Genomic DNA, 15,618 nt, shown 5'->3' on the forward strand with positions numbered 1-15,618 from the left:
AAGAGTGTCGGGGAGGCCGTGCGCAGCGGTGACCCTCCAACCCATGTACTCTTCCAAAAGGTAGTTGAACCCAAGTGGAGGTAAAGAAGACGTGGGAGGTAAGCGCCGAACCCAAGTGCAATACCATGGATCGTCACAATGTCCAGGGTTGGCCTTTTGAGGAGGTGTGTTGCCTCTGCCTCACGAAATTTGAAGCTAACGCGCACCTCGTGTGTGGGTGCTGTTTTATTTGAGGCGTTTGGGGCATAGTTGCGGACTAGCTTCCGTTCATTACAAATTGAACGTCAGTTTTCACCACCTCCCTACAGGCAGTGGCGGAGCTTGCTTCGAAAAGCTGGGCGGGCTGGGTTGGCCTGGCAGCAAGGGATTGTTACTAGCAGGCTTGATGGGCTGGATAGTCTGGCTATAAATGTGAGGTGGAGGTCCAGAGCTGGGCGGGCCATGGCCCATTCGGCCTTGCTTAAGCTCCGCCAGTGCCTACAGGAATGGTGGAACCGGCACATTCAACTCTTTGACTCAATAAAGTGCAACCTTTAGCAAGATTCTCATGTATTTCCTCCGTTTCTTTTTACTCAGCATGTAAGATTTGTTTGAAGTTGAATTACGCAGAGTTTGAACAAATTTATATTAAAAATATCAACGTTTACAATACTGAAATTGTATAGTATGAAAATTCATTTCATGATGCATCTAACAATATGGATTTCATATTGTGAATGTTGATATTATTTGATATAAAGTTAATCAAACTTTACAGAGGTTGATTTGACCAAATTTTATATGCAGGCTAAAAAATAAATGAAGGGAGTACTATGTGTTAGCGTCATATTTTTCAGAACTCCTCCCTCCTCATCGTGATTGATGGTGTGTTTCTTGTAAAAGTGGACCTTGAGCAGCATAGGTTGTCTCTGACAACCATCATGTAGTTTCAGTAGTTCCTCTTTTCCTTGTCTTAATGAAAAATTGACGGAGCGTCTGTCTTGCATTGTCAAAAAATAAATTCACAACTACTATTTTAAAAATTAGGGGAAAATATATATCTATCGTTTAATATTTGGCCGTCGATTGACAAGATTTCTTCATGTTTACTATTTTGAATAATATGTTACAAATATCAATTTATTTCAAAACAAGCATTCATTAATGAAAAGGATAAAAATCCAAAAAGATATAAATGCAATAAAAGTTATATATATTGAATTAAGATTTATTAGTTTCTAAAAGAAAATGTTTACACACATGTGAAAGTTGTTTTTATTAAGGATTGAGTGATATAGTTCTTGAATTGCATAGATATCACAGTTGCAATCTCTAGGGTCTAGAACGACGGCTTCTGGTTCAACTTTGATTTTTTTGTCTGTGCCATTCTATCATTTGTACCGATGTACATTGCCTTATTAAATACTGATGGTGCAGACTAAATGCATCGCTAGGACTCAACTATCTACAAGCTGATCTTTTCCTAACACCTCCCACATCTAATGTGTACGTCGGACAACACGTGTTACATATTCCCTCAGAACATGAATTCAACAACAATAAAAAATGAGAGGGGGGGGGGGGGGGTCATGTCTACCACTATCCGTGTTGGTTATCTTCTTGGATGTTTGTATAAACCATGTCGGATGTGAGCGGTATATATAGACATATGCACGCGCGCGATAGGAGGTAGGAAGAAATAAATGAGATCACAACTCAAAGACAAGGTGGATGGTTGTAGGTGTAGCACCCGAAGATGAGTTATTGACTTAGCTTGCTACATATTTTATTAAATGAACTATAGGAGTCTTAGTGGGATTGTACATCCACTCCTCTAACAAAGTGAGGTTGTTGTGATTGTCTAGAGATATTGAGATCAAAGATAGAATCTAAAATAATAATAATTTATCTAGCTACAATATGTTGTGTTAAGATCTTTTCAAAGAAAATATACCAACTCTTGTTATCTATAGAATCAATTTGACCAAGAAAATCAATGGTTGAATGATGTTGTGATACAATATAAACATTTAAAGAGTATCATATGTTATAATAAGTGTCCACTGTATTTATCTCAGGCGACGACGTGGATCAATCACATGCGACGACCCCAGTGGTCGATGGTTTCTTTCTTCCTCCCGACCACTATGCCAAAGGAAGGCAATGCAATCTTCAAGTTGAGTCCATGGCTTGCACCAGTGGAGGTTTAGTCGGACCAAGTGAGCCGGCAAAATTTGTTCAATTTGGGTATTGTTTTGGACTTGATAGCAACTATATTTGCTTCCTAAGGTCCTCTATATGTAAACTAGGGGACTTTGTTTTAATTTTTGTTTTAGTCCTGGTCCTTCTGTAAGATGCACTGTACCACCACTTCCGAAGTGCATTTGGGGCCTTCGAGCCCCTTCCTCGTGTAAAAAAGAGAGAGCGCACCAAATCAATTTTAAGAGAGTCCAAAAAAAATTGATTTCATTGACAAAATGAAATGTCCAAGCTATTCTTGAAAATTATTCCTTTCAATACATAACTTTTTATTACCATGATAACACTATATCTTGATTATAATATATATTGCAAAATACTTTTATTACGATAAAAGAATGTATAAAGGGGAGGCGGCGATGATTGCTTCTCTTTGCAGTTTGGTCCTCTGGACGGCCTCCGTGACATCATTATGACCGTACTGGGGTGAGGCATGACAAATACTGGAGTATGGTTCTTGGATCTGCAACTCTTCCACAATTTCTTCTCGAGGGAGGGCGCTGGTCTAGAAAGTTGTGGCCTTGATGGCTTCTTGTTCGCTCGCGATCAACAACGACATGCTCACTTCGGTGATAAAGCGGCATGCGATGGCGTGCCATCAACCCGTATGGGGAGGATGAAGACCGTCGACCCAGAGACATTGTTGTGTTTTTTCTTTCTATTTTTTGATAGTGTCTGTACTGCTAGTTTGGTTATTATATCTCACAGTTTTTCTCGCAAAAAAAGAGAGATATTTACATATCGAAAAAGGACACACTTCATCCTAAAAAAAAAGGACACACTTATATTGTGGAATAAACGCTCATGTATTTAAGACAAAGTCTTACATATCGCAAAAAGGGCGTTTGGATATTTGCTGCAAAAAAGGATAACATATGAAAGTGAACAAAAACGTAGCATGTCGGCGCGTGTCACAGAAATGCAAATCAATAGAGTTGGTGGGTGTAGAAAAACACCGCTGGCTGCACGTGTTGCTATTAACCTTCATTCATCAACGAGTTCTGTTTGCTGCAAAAAGGAGTTCGCGTCTTGATGAAGTCGTGCTCGCGGACTTAGATTATTAGGGCATGGCCAACGCTCCACTCTAGATCGGTGCTCCACCCCTTCACGTCGGATTTAATGGTCCAGACTACAAAAAGATGCTGCTTGCAGAATGAAACGAGCGCCTGCAGAGGAGGCGGCCTCTTCCTTGACAAAAGGCAGCTTCAACTCTCTTCTGGCCAATGCCCTGACGACCTTCCTTGCTTTAGCTCACCTGCGTCCAGGGAGGGGAGAGAGAGAGAGATGATGTAAAGACGTGGACCACTAGGGAGGCTGCAGCGTTGGGTCATTCTCATCTCATACGGTGGTTTCGGTCCGAAATATCTATGTGGAAGTTGGGGCATCTGTATAGTGATGCTTTCATTGTACATGCCCTTAACATATTGTTCCCCACTTCCCTTCCCCTTTTTCCCGTGCCAAGCATGCACGCAGACGCAAGAGCTGGGATTTCTGGCACGCACACTGAAGCGTGTATAGCCTGCAAAGTGCCAAGAAAGACGGTAGCATCTCGTCATCAAGTAGGAACAGAAAGGCTTTGGCCTTTCTGGCATGTCACATCTACCCACCCACTTTATACGTGCAGCTGCTTTTGTCACTCGTTTGTTGGCATGGAGTCCTACAATGCAAAACGATGATAAAAACATACTCCGAGCATGAGGAGATGCCTTGTCAAATTCAGCAATAAGATTATTTACATATGCGTTTCATGCCGGTTAAAACACCGCAAACTATTCAAAATTTGTACTTGAACTGCCAAAACGCCATATGTTTACGAATGGAGGGAGTAGAAAATAATAAGTTACACGTAGAAGATGGTAAATGTTCGTTTATAACTATGAAGTTGCACAAGAAGACATAAAAAGAAAAATACCGGGTTAGTATTATCATCCGCGTGCGCGGACTCTCATTTCCACCTGTACTCGAACCTCGCACCGAGGAAAAATGAGAGCATACACATTCTTTGGTGAAACACCTGGAATAGTCTGCAAGACGCGGCATTTTGCACCTATCCGGCAGTAATTTGGATTGCTTGCAAAAAGGAAAACATCACTTCAAAGTTAGCATTTCTGATGAAAAAAGAATCTGAATTGTGGCCGGTCTAAATGATAAATGATATAATGATAAAAGTAAGAAAAGGTAGAAAAAGAAGGCCGCCTTTCCGAATCTCCTTTTTGTTTTCCCGGACGCCCTTTTCGAATCCCAAATTCGAATTCCACCACGCTAAAAACCCCACACCGCCCACCGCACGCCCTCCCACCTACTCGAAACCCCCACCCCACCCCCACCACCCCCACCCCACCCCATCACGCGCACGCCCCACGAGGAAGAGGGAGCACCGAGCGGCGGCGGCAGCGGCCATGGCGCGGTGCAGCAACGGGCTGCTGGGCCTGCTGAACGCGGGGGTGCTGGTGCTCGCCCTCGTCGTCCTCGGCGGCGGCATCTGGCTGAGCCACCGGGCCTCCACCACCGACTGCGAGCGGTTCCTGGAGCGGCCGGTCATCGCGCTCGGCGCCCTCCTCCTCGCGCTCTCCCTCGCGGGCCTCGCCGGCTCCCTCTGCCGCGCCTCCTGCCTCCTCTGGCTCTACCTCGTCGCGCTCTTCCTCCTCATCGCGCTCCTCCTCGTCTTCACCGTCTTCGCCTTCGTCGTCACCAACCGCGGCGCCGGCTCCGTCGTCTCCGGCCGCGGCTACAAGGAGTACCGCCTCGGAGAGTACTCCACCTGGCTCCAGCGCCGGGTCGAGAGCGCCGACAACTGGGCCAAGATCCGCAGCTGCCTCCGCGACGGCGGCGTCTGCCAGAGGTTCGGGGCCAGGGGGGAGTCGCTGCAGCAGTTCGTCACCAACAACCTCTCCCCGATTCAGGTCGATTTCCCCTTCTGTTCTTCGCCCTTGCGTTTAATTAATCCTTGTTGTTATGAGCACATTTGGTTGGGAAATAAATCCCCTGCTGCTAGTGCTAGTTGAAATTTGGGGATGCGAATCGATTGGTCTCGCCCGGGGGATGCGGAATTTCATCTCCACTGAAAAATTGTACTAGGATGATCGGTAGGTCGAACGAGTGGCAGTGCATCTGGAGTTGGTACAGATTGTGTGTTGAGTGTTCCACAGGACCGGTGGAAGAATCGTCGGATCCCATCTCCGCAAGGACCACCACACGTGACACTTCAGTTCGCATGAGTAATTGCTCTGCAATTTCCATGCTATGCTACATTGTCGATTAGTGACTTAATTTCTGTACCACTGTCTTCCACTGTGCTGTACTGCTGTTGTTTGCCCTCTTTGCTTTATTGCTTGGCTGTCTACTTGTCTATTATGTGCTAAACTGCCTTTTCTGGTTGCATGGCAATGCATTATATCGGGATAGGGGTCTGGTAAAGGCTAATGGAAGATTTGAGCAGTGGCCACTACTAGTGCTAGCAATTCAGCTTGATTCGTTGAGTTTTGTTCATGGCATGTTTGGATACAAATCGATGCCACTAGATCTTACTACTTCTTTGCGAATGTTCATGAGATTGTTTGCATAGTTGTCTGGTAAACATTAATGGAAGATTTGAGCAGTGGTCACTACTACTGCTAGCAATTCGACTTGATTTACTGAGTTTGGTTCATGGCATGTTTGGGTACAAATCGTTGGCACTTGATTTGAGTGCTTTTTGAGGACGTTCATGAGATTGCTGTTTATTTGTACACCATTCTGATCTAGGAATGACCTTGCAGTAGGATTTGCATAAACTTTTACTCAATTGTGGACTTAGTGTGCCCTTGAAATTTCTCACATTGCATAGACCCTACTCAATTGTGGGAATATCTTGTTCACGTCAATTATAGTGTCCACTTGCGAAATTGAAACTGTTGACATTATTGTACCCAAGACCTACTGCATCTGTGACTTGCTTTTCCTGGAGGTGGTTTCTTTGGAGTGCCATTTTAGCTTTTGCGAAATGCAAATATAGGATGTAGCTTGCCTGAAATCCTGAATGCATCATTCTTTCTGTATGTGTAATCCACTAGTATTACAGCATTGTATTACCTACAATTTCTATGCTACATTGTCAACTAGCTACTTAATTTCTGTACCATTGTCTTCCACTGTGTTGTACTGCTGTGGTTTCCTCTCTTGCTGTTGCTTGGCTGTCTATTTGTCTAATAGTATCATGCCAAATAGATACAGCTAGCCTGGCTTTTCTGGCTGCATGGTAATGTGTTATGTTGCGATAGGGTCTGGTAAATTTTAGTGGAAGATTCGAGCAGTGGTAGAGACTAGTGCGAGCTATTCAACTTGATTTATTCAGTTTGGTCATGGCATGTTTCTGTACAAGTTGATTCAACTTGATTTCCCTAATTTTGAGGATGTCCTTGCTATGTTTTTGCTGTACTCTATTCTGATGAAGGAATGGCCTTGTGATGGAATTTGCATAAACTTTACTGAATTGCAGACTTAGTGCTGTGTAACTTCTCACATTGCAATTTCCTTGTTGCGTGTGGGAGTACCTTGTTCATGTCAATTATAGCATTCACATGTGAAACTGGAACCTTCGACATTATTGTATTGACTTGCTTTTCCTGGAGGTGGTTTCTTTGGAGTGCCACCTTAGCTTTTGCCAAATGCAAATATAGGGTGTAGCTTACCTGAATACAGTATTCTTTCTTATGTGTAAACCACTGTTATTACTTTTTGTGGCTTCATTAGCACTATACCTGCACTTTCATGGTATGCATTGTCATGTTACCCCTCCCCTCCTGTGAAGCTTCTGCCATTTGTGGCTTCATAAGCACTATACGTGCACTTCCATGGAGGGACTATGCATTCTTGCAAACCAATATACTGATGTTTTATCTTTGGTCTGACCCTGAATGAATGCTTCTGTACTGTTGTCATTGATACTCGCATGCAGACCATCAAATATTTTGTATTTGTCTTGTGCATTTCTGCCTTGACATTTGTCTTTGAATTGTGTTTTCGCCAATGCTAAAACTGTTGCCGAATTACCAAGTCGTGTTTTCTGCAACTAACACACACTATCTATCTTGTGTTCAGTCTGGATGCTGCAAGCCCCCAACCGGGTGCAACTTCACCTACCAGAGCGAGACCGTCTGGGCCAAACCTACTGGCCTCAACTCTACCAACGACCCTGACTGCAACACGTGGTCGAATGATCAGAGGGCCCTCTGCTACGACTGCCAGTCATGCAAGGCCGGCGTGCTTGCCAACCTGAAGAACGACTGGAAGAAGATCGCCACCGTCAACATCATATTCCTCATCTTCCTCATCATCGTCTACTCTGTTGGGTGCTGCGCTTTCAGGAACAACAGGCGGGACAACTCGTACCCAGCCTGGAAGTGAGTGAGATGCCTGGCGAGGCTTAGGTAATTAGGCTGATGTTCAGCGTTAGCAGTTGGCTCGTTGTCCTGTGTCAAGCAACACTATCGTCTATCCTGTAGCTCCGATGATGTTTGAACCGTCGATAGTTGGTAATGGCGCATGCTTGCTATATTTGCTATGCTGACCTCAAACATATCATATATGGAGGTTCCTATTATCATGATATGAGATATGTTCATAAGTTGTCTGTGATCTTTTCTGCCCTTTGCATGGCCAATACCTGTGCTTAGAGTCAGTCTATTGCTTCTGTCTGCAAATGCATTATTGCTCCATGGATTCTTGCAACTGGGAACCCCAGAGACCATGGTCAACTTTACAGGATCCTCCAGAATGTACAAACTGAGAAGCTGCACTCATTCTACTGGCCATAGGTGCTTGCTTTGATCTGCATCCATGGTAACTTTGTCTCGCTACCTCAGTTTCTATCTTGCTCCTTTTTTCACCTATCAACCATGTCTCACATGCACCTCAAAGTTTTCAATAGCTCAAGTTTCTTAGTGCGTCTTGGTTTACTAAAATGCCAGTCAACCCAAGGTGAGCTCTCTGCCCAGGATTTCTTTACATGCTACATGTGGCCCTTATTATAGACTGTTAAAAATTGCATGTTTTTTGGGAGAACAAATTAACATTGTACTCCACTCTCAACTGCTTTAGGAAGCGTGTAGCTATCTCGCTAGCACTGTACAATGATCGGACCTCCATGAAGAACAAGAGAGAATCCTGATGCATATTCTTCACCGCTTTGCACATGGCAAGTTGAATCTGGCTGTTTCCCTGATCATCATGGAGACCATGTCTTAGTTTCCTCAGAGGAACCTCCACCATGTAACTTTCTCTCCTTTTCTCAAGTACACGGTGAGTCAGTTAGACCCAGATTTACTGCATGCCAATGGAGCAAGTGAATTACTCCCTTTGTCTGGGACTATTAGCCCGATCATATTTAGGATCAAGCTTTCCTCGAGGACGAATGTTGCAGACTAGGTAAATCACCATGAATGAAGTATCTACAAGTTGTTCTTTTCCTAATGCCTTCCAAATCTAATGTGCACGTGGTACAACGTGTGTTCCGTATTTCCTTGGAACACGACATCAACAAGATAGAAATGAGGGGGGGGGGGGGGGGGGGGGTCGTCTAGCAATTTTCGTGGTGGTTCGCTTCTTGTGTACACCACATCGGATGGGAGCAACACCACATCGGATGGGAGCAATATATATATGTACACACAGTCACACACAGGCGGGAGGTAGGACGAAGTAAATGCGATAACAACTCAGCGACATGGTAGATGGAGAGTAAGTGTAGAACTAAAGATGAGTTATTGACTTAACTTGCTATAATCTTTTTCTAAATGAACTATAGGAGTCTTGTTGAGATTGTACATCCACTCCTCCAACAAGGTGAGATTGTTGTAGTCGGCTAGATTTTTAGATTGAAGGTACAGCATACAAGAAATTAATTTCATTTAGCTACATTAGGTTCTGTCAAGATCTTTCGAAGCCAATATATCATCTCTTGTTCTCTACAGAATACGTTTCATTTAGAAGATCAATGGTTGAATAATGTTGTGAAACAATATCAACATCTAAAGAGTATCATGTGTTATAAGAAGAGTCCAGCGTACTGATTGTCTGAAGATGTTTAGTACAATGATGATGATATAAGAGACGTGCTCCATTGACTAAAAGAGTCTCCACTGAATTAGTTGTATTTTCTTAGCTACCTTGACTGAAAGAGAGTCCACATTCATTGACTAACTGAAATGTTCAGCCTAGCCCTGAATTTTTTCCTTATGTTGCAAAACTTCTTTGTCATAAAATTATTATTAATTATAATATCTATTAAAATACCATATATTTCAAAATAGGCTTTCATCAATACCAAATACCAGGAAGAAATATTTACAAATCAATCATGGAGCAAATTGCTTCTCTTCCCCAACCGTCACTCTCCAAACCCTAGGAGAGGGCCAATCCCTGGGGGCACCATGCTGCCACCTCTCATCTGCCGGTAGGTCGCCTCTCCCTCTTCCCCCACTGGATGTGTTAGTGTGGGAGTGTCGGGAGGCTCCGATCTACTGGATGGAGTTGTAGTTTTTTCTATTTTGAGATTTTAGGCAGGATTTTGTCGGCCGCTTTGGCATTTCCGGCGGCGATGGTGGCAGTGCTTAATAAAGTCTTCTCCGACACCACATCGTTGGTGGTGGCTACTATCCTCCGCAGTTTGGTCGCCCGGCCTCGCCTACATCGCAATTGCGAATTCTTGACATTTGGCTTTGACTTGTGTTTTCGTCAATGCTAAAACTGTTGCTGAATTACTAAGTTGGTTGCGTTTTCTGAAACTAACACACACCTATCTTCTGTCCAGTCGGGAAGCTACAACCCCCTACTTGGTGCAACTTCACCTACCAGAATGAAACCATGTGGATCAAACCTCTTGGCTTCAACTCTACCAATGACCCGGCTGCAACACGTGGTCGAATGATCAGAGGGCCCTCTGCTACGACTGCCAGTCATACAAGGCCGGCGTGCTCTCTAACCTGAAGAACGACTGGAAGAAGATCGCCACCGTCAACATAGTATTCCTCATCTTCCTCATCATCGTCTACTCTGCTGCGCTTTCAGGAACAACAGGCGGGACAACTCGTACCCAGCCTGGAAGTGAGTGAGATGCCTGGCAGAGGCTTAAGTAATTAGGATGATGTTCAGTGTTAATGGTTGGTTGGCTCATGGCCGTGTGTCAAGCAATACTATCGTCTATGCTATAGCGCCGATGATGTTTGAACCGTCGATAGTTGGTAATGGTGCATGCTTGCTATATTTGCTATGCCGACCTCAAACATATCGTATATGGAGGTTCCTATTATCATGATATGAGATATGTTTAGAAGGTGTCTGATCTTTTCTGTCCTTTGCACAACAAACACCTATGTTTAGGGTCAGGTCAGTCTATTGCTTCTGTCTGCAAATGCATTGTTGCTCCATGGATTCTTGCAACTAGGAGCCCCAGAGACCATAGTAAACTTTACAGGATCCTCCAGAATGTACAAACAGAGAAGCTGGACTTAATTATTTTACTGGCCGTAGGTGCTTGCTTTGACATGCACCTCAAAGGTTTCAATGGCTCAAGTTTCTTAGTACGTCTTGGTCTACTAAAATGCCAGTCAACCCAAGGTGAGCTCTCCGCCCAGGATTTCTTTACATACTGCATGTGGCCCTTATTATAGACTGTTAAAAATTGCATGTTTTTGGGAGAACAAATCAACATTGTAGTACTTCACTCTCAGCTGCTCTAGTAAGCCTGTAGCCACCTCGCTAGCGCTGTACATTGATCGGACCTCCATGAAGAACAAGAGAGAATCCTGATATATATTCTTCACCGCTTTGCACATGGCAAGGTTGAATCTCACTATTTTCTTGATCATCAGGGAGACCATGTCTTTACTTTTCTCAGAGAAACATCCACCTGGTAACCATGCCTCTTTTTTCAAGTGCACGGTGAGTCGGCCAGACCAAAAATCATTGCAAGCCAATCGAGCGAGTGAATTACTCTGTCCGCCCAGGATTATTTGTCCTATCGTATTTAGGATCAACAACCCATGGAAGATCAATGTGGCAGACTAGGTGCATCACCATGGGTCAAATATTTGCAAGTTGTTCTTTTCCTAATGCCTTCCAAATCTAATGTACACGTGGTACAATGTGTCTTCCGTATTTCCTCGGAACATGACACCACATCGGACGGGAGCAACATATATATGCACACACACTAGACGGGAGGTAGGACGAAGTAAATGCGATAACAACTCAGCGACATGGTAGATGGAGTGTAAGTGTAGAACTAGAGATGAGTTATTGACTTAAGTTGCCATACACTTATTTAACATGAACTATAGAAGTCTTGTTGAGATTGCACATCCACTCCTCCAACAAGGTGAGATTGTTGTACTCGGCTAGATTTTTAGATTGAAGGTAGAGCATAAAGGAAATTAATTTCATTTAGCTACATTAGGTTCTGTCAAGATCTTTCAAAGACAATATATCATCTCTTGTTCTCTACAGAATACATATCATTGAGAAGATCAATGGTTGAATGATGTTGTGAAACAATATCAACATCTAAAGAGTATCATGTGTTATAATAGAAGTCCACCGTACTGATTGTCTAAAGATGTTTAGTACAATATCAACATCTAAAGAGTATCATGTGTTATAATAGAAGTCCACCGTACTGATTGTCTAAAGATGTTTAGTACCATGATGATGATATAATAGACGTGCTCCATTTACTAAAAGAGAGTCCACAGAGAATCAATTGTATATGTTGTAGCTACCATGACTAAAAGAGAGTCCACATTCATTGACTAACTGAAATGTTCAGGCTATCCTTGAAATTTGTTCCTTATGTTACAAAACTTCTTAATCATAAAATTATTATTAGTTATAATATCTATTAAAGATACCATATATTTCAAAATAAATTTGCATCACTATCAAAAATAAATATTTAAAAATCAATAATGGAGCAAATTGCTTCTCTTCCCCAACTGTCACTCTCCAAACCTTTTTGATTTTAGTTTTTAGGCAGGTTTTTTATGTCGGCCGCTTTGGCCTTTCCGGTGGCGACGGTGGAAGCGCTCAATAGTCTTCTTCGGCCACACGTTGTTGGTGGTGGTAGTGACGCAAACCCGGCGAATAAGGTCCCATCTAGCCCCCCTATCAAGAGGGTATTATCTGTGCCGGCGTCGATGGCGAATTTCCTACCGGTCATTCTAGCTGTTGAGGTTAGTCTATAGCATTTGGTCCCCCGACCTTGCCTACATCGTCAGTGCAACTTTTTGACATTTTGCTTTGATTTGTGTTTTAGTCGATGCTATGCTGAACTACTAAGTAAGTTTCCTTCTCTGCAACTAACACACACCTATCTTATGTTCTGTCTGGATGCTACAAGCCCCCAACTGGGTGCAACTAAACTTACCGGAGTCAGACCGTCTGGATCAAACCTCCTGGCCTCAACTCTACCAATGACCATGACTGTAACACGTGGTCGAATGATCAGAGGGTCCTGTGCTATGACTGCCGGTCATGGAAGGCTGGCGTGCTCGCAAACCTGAAGAATGACTGGAAGAAGATCGCCAACGTCAACATCATATTCCTCGCCGTCATCTACTCTGTTGGGTGCTGCACTTTCAGGAACAAGTAATAACAGGCCGAACAACTCGTACCCAGCCTGGAAGTGAGGTGCCTGGCGAGGCTTTGGTAATTAGGCTGGTGTTCAATGTTAATGGTTGGCTCATTGTCCTGTGTCAAGCAACACTATCGCCCGTCCTATAGCTCCAATGATGTTTGAACCGTTGATAGTTGGCACAGTACATGCTTCTATGTTGACCTCAGATATATCACATATGGAGGCTCCTGTTATCATGATATGTTCAGAAGTTGCCTGTGTTCTTTTTTGTCCTTTGCTTAGTAAATACATATTCTTGTACTCTATTCCTTCTGTCTGAAAAAGCATTGTTGAACATCCATGGATTTTTGCAACTAGGAACCCCAGAGACCATAGTCAATGTTAGTGGATCCTCCAGAATGTACAAACTACACACACAGAAGCTGCATTCATTTTACCGGCCATAGGTGCTTTGTTTGATCTGCATCTCTGGTAATTTTGTCTCACTGCATCAAAGGTGGCTTATGAATGTGTGCCTTGGGCCATTGGCCTACATAGGAAGGCACATGATGAGATTTTTAAATCTTTTGCTCCTCTTTTCACCTATCACCCATGTGTATGTGCCTCCAAATTTTTAATGGCTCAAGTTTCTAGTACGTCTTGGTCTACTAGAATGCTAGTCAAACCCAAGGGGAGCTCTCTGCCCAATATTTTTGTACATGGAACATGTGGCCCTTATTATAGGCTGTTAGAATTTTGCATGTTTATGGCTGAAAAACTAATTTCCTGAAGGATTCTGGCTCACAGCTGTTGATGATTACTGAATAAATTAAATTTGGATTCAAGCACGTTGCCATTTCTTCCAATGATCTTTTTTCAGGTACTAAAACTAGTTATACATTGCATTGCCATGTTGATGATAGAACTTATGCATGAACAACTGAACATATTCTGTACCACTACCAGTTGAAGAAAATGTATTTTTTTTTTTGGTCCAAAGACGAAATGTAGCTTTTCTTAGTTTTGATGTATTGTGTTAGAGTACGTAGTATTAGTAGTTAAGTTACCTGGTGCGGATGTTGATGAAAAAATGTACTGCCTCTATATACACTATGTATGACGTTTTGGCGGTTCAAATTTTGAACCGCAACTGGATGCATGTGAATAGGATATATGCGTATAATATTCTTACGTAGGCTGTCAATAGCTACATCCTTCCTGTGAATTTTATTAGACTTAATTTCCCAGTTGTTTATGTACTTTTCGATTTCAGAAATTTCACCATTCGTTTCCATTGTGAAAAGACAGTGACCCTGTTGTCTTACATTTTCATTTGGCAGCTTATTTACGAACACTTGTCAACTTTTCCTTTGAATAAGTGAGCACCGCAAGTAGTTTCAGGTTTTGTAGATTGTCTGACTAATGCAGCAACAGATCTTCAGTTCGAACTACACATGCAATCATGATCCAAATAAGCAACTTTTCACAAACTCAAATACTACTTATTGGACACCACAAAGTTTTACTGCAGCACATAATTCCGGGCTCCCTTTTCTCTATGCTGATCAACAAAGAGTGTAGTCTCTGCACTCAACTAACTATAGTAGCTCCCAAGCACTATACGCTGATTGGACCTCCCGCAAGAACAAGATAAAATCCTGGCAATATATAGTGCCTAGCTATATCCCTGTCTCCGTGATCATCATGGAGACCAAGTGTTTCTGTACGCAAAAGCACTGGCAAAGCCACCACCTGGTACTTAATCATGGCTGCATTCTAAGTGCACGGTCAGAATCACTGGAGCTAGATGTTTGCACGGCTTCCGAGAGCCGTCGGAGCACATCGACCTGAGAGCGCAGGTGCACGGCGTAGTCCATGGCCTCGCGTAACAGAGTGGCCTCGTCGATGGTGGAGTTCCAGCCTCCCGGTATCACCTCCCTCAGCGCCATGGTCCTGCTGCTCACCAGCCTCCCCGGAGTGTCGCCACCACCGGCGCGGCCTGATCTCCCCGAGCACCTCTTACGGCGGCAGCACCTCCTCACGGTCCTCCTACACCTCTGCACCTTGCACGCGCTGGACGCCGGTGCCAAGATGGCCTTGGGCCACCTCGCTCCGCCTCCATGCGCAGCCGCCATGGCGACGTCCACGGAGGACTTGACGGTGCGCTTCCTCTCGTGGAGGCTCGTGGCGCCGCAGAAGGTTGTGCTTGTGCGTGCTTGGAGCTGGAGGCTTGGGAGGAGGTTCTTGAGGAACTCCTGCTTGAAGGACTTGATGCTGGTGCTAGGGCCTTGCATGGCTTCTCTTCTCTTTTGACTTTTTGTAAGATGTCTTCTCTTTGCTTGGGCAGACACAAGATGTACTTGCTGTAGTAATTAGTACCAGAAACAGGGGCGCTCCTCCTGCTTAAATAGGACTAGTCTATCACCGGTAGCTGATTCATAATTTCTCACACATGCATGAACGATTTTTGCCGTTGTTGTCGATAATAACATTTTCTGCAGTGCTAGATCCGGCTTCCTTCTTCTTTGTGTCGAATTGTGTTTTTCAAACTGGTCGGTTTAATAGCTCGGTTAGGTTTTGGCGATGGTTGTAAGGGTTGACTCCTTGCCCTTGCCCTGGTGATCGAGGGGGGGGGGGGGGGGGGGGGTCAGGGATCTAGAACTTGTGTTGTGTTCCTGGGGTGCGTTGTCTGAGACTACTACACTCTGCCTGTTTTTGGTTTCATTAATGAAATCGGAGGAAAACCTCTTTTATTCAAAAAAAAAAGATCCGCATGTCGGCGACTTGAAGCT

The 15,618-nt window shown here is 43.7% G+C and overlaps 2 protein-coding genes across 2 annotated transcripts; one reads left to right on the plus strand and one right to left on the minus strand.

Annotated features, from left to right (window-relative positions):
• Positions 1-4,637: 4,637 nt before the first annotated feature.
• LOC147961688 (tetraspanin-8-like) lies at positions 4,638-7,849 on the plus strand. The gene is made up of 2 exons (XM_087535021.1): positions 4,638-5,141; positions 7,318-7,849. The coding sequence occupies exons 1-2, from the start codon at positions 4,638-4,640 to the stop codon at positions 7,621-7,623; spliced, it is 810 nt and encodes a 269-aa protein (XP_087391147.1). The 3' UTR covers positions 7,624-7,849.
• A 6,372-nt stretch (positions 7,850-14,221) lies between these two features.
• LOC147961689 (transcription factor IBH1-like 1) lies at positions 14,222-15,176 on the minus strand. The gene has a single exon (XM_087536859.1). It carries the CDS (start codon positions 15,118-15,120, stop codon positions 14,590-14,592), a length of 531 nt encoding a protein of 176 aa, XP_087392985.1. The 5' UTR covers positions 15,121-15,176; the 3' UTR covers positions 14,222-14,589.
• Between the last annotated feature and the right edge of the window lie 442 nt (positions 15,177-15,618).

Source organism: Triticum urartu, chromosome 7A (assembly GCF_056163025.1).
Source record: "Triticum urartu cultivar PI428250 chromosome 7A, HENAU_Tu73, whole genome shotgun sequence".
Lineage (NCBI taxonomy): Eukaryota > Viridiplantae > Streptophyta > Magnoliopsida > Poales > Poaceae > Triticum > Triticum urartu.

What these genes read in the sequence shown, in the direction of transcription:
- LOC147961688 (XM_087535021.1), top strand. Translation starts at nt 4,638, where the DNA reads ATGGCGCGGTGCAGCAACGGGCTGCTGGGCCTGCTGAACGCGGGGGTG. An exon ending in ACAACCTCTCCCCGATTCAG is followed by an intron (nt 5,142 to 7,317) that starts GTCGATTTCCCC and finishes TCTTGTGTTCAG; the next exon opens with TCTGGATGCTGCAAGCCCCC.
- LOC147961689 (XM_087536859.1), bottom strand. Translation starts at nt 15,120, where the DNA reads ATGCAAGGCCCTAGCACCAGCATCAAGTCCTTCAAGCAGGAGTTCCTC.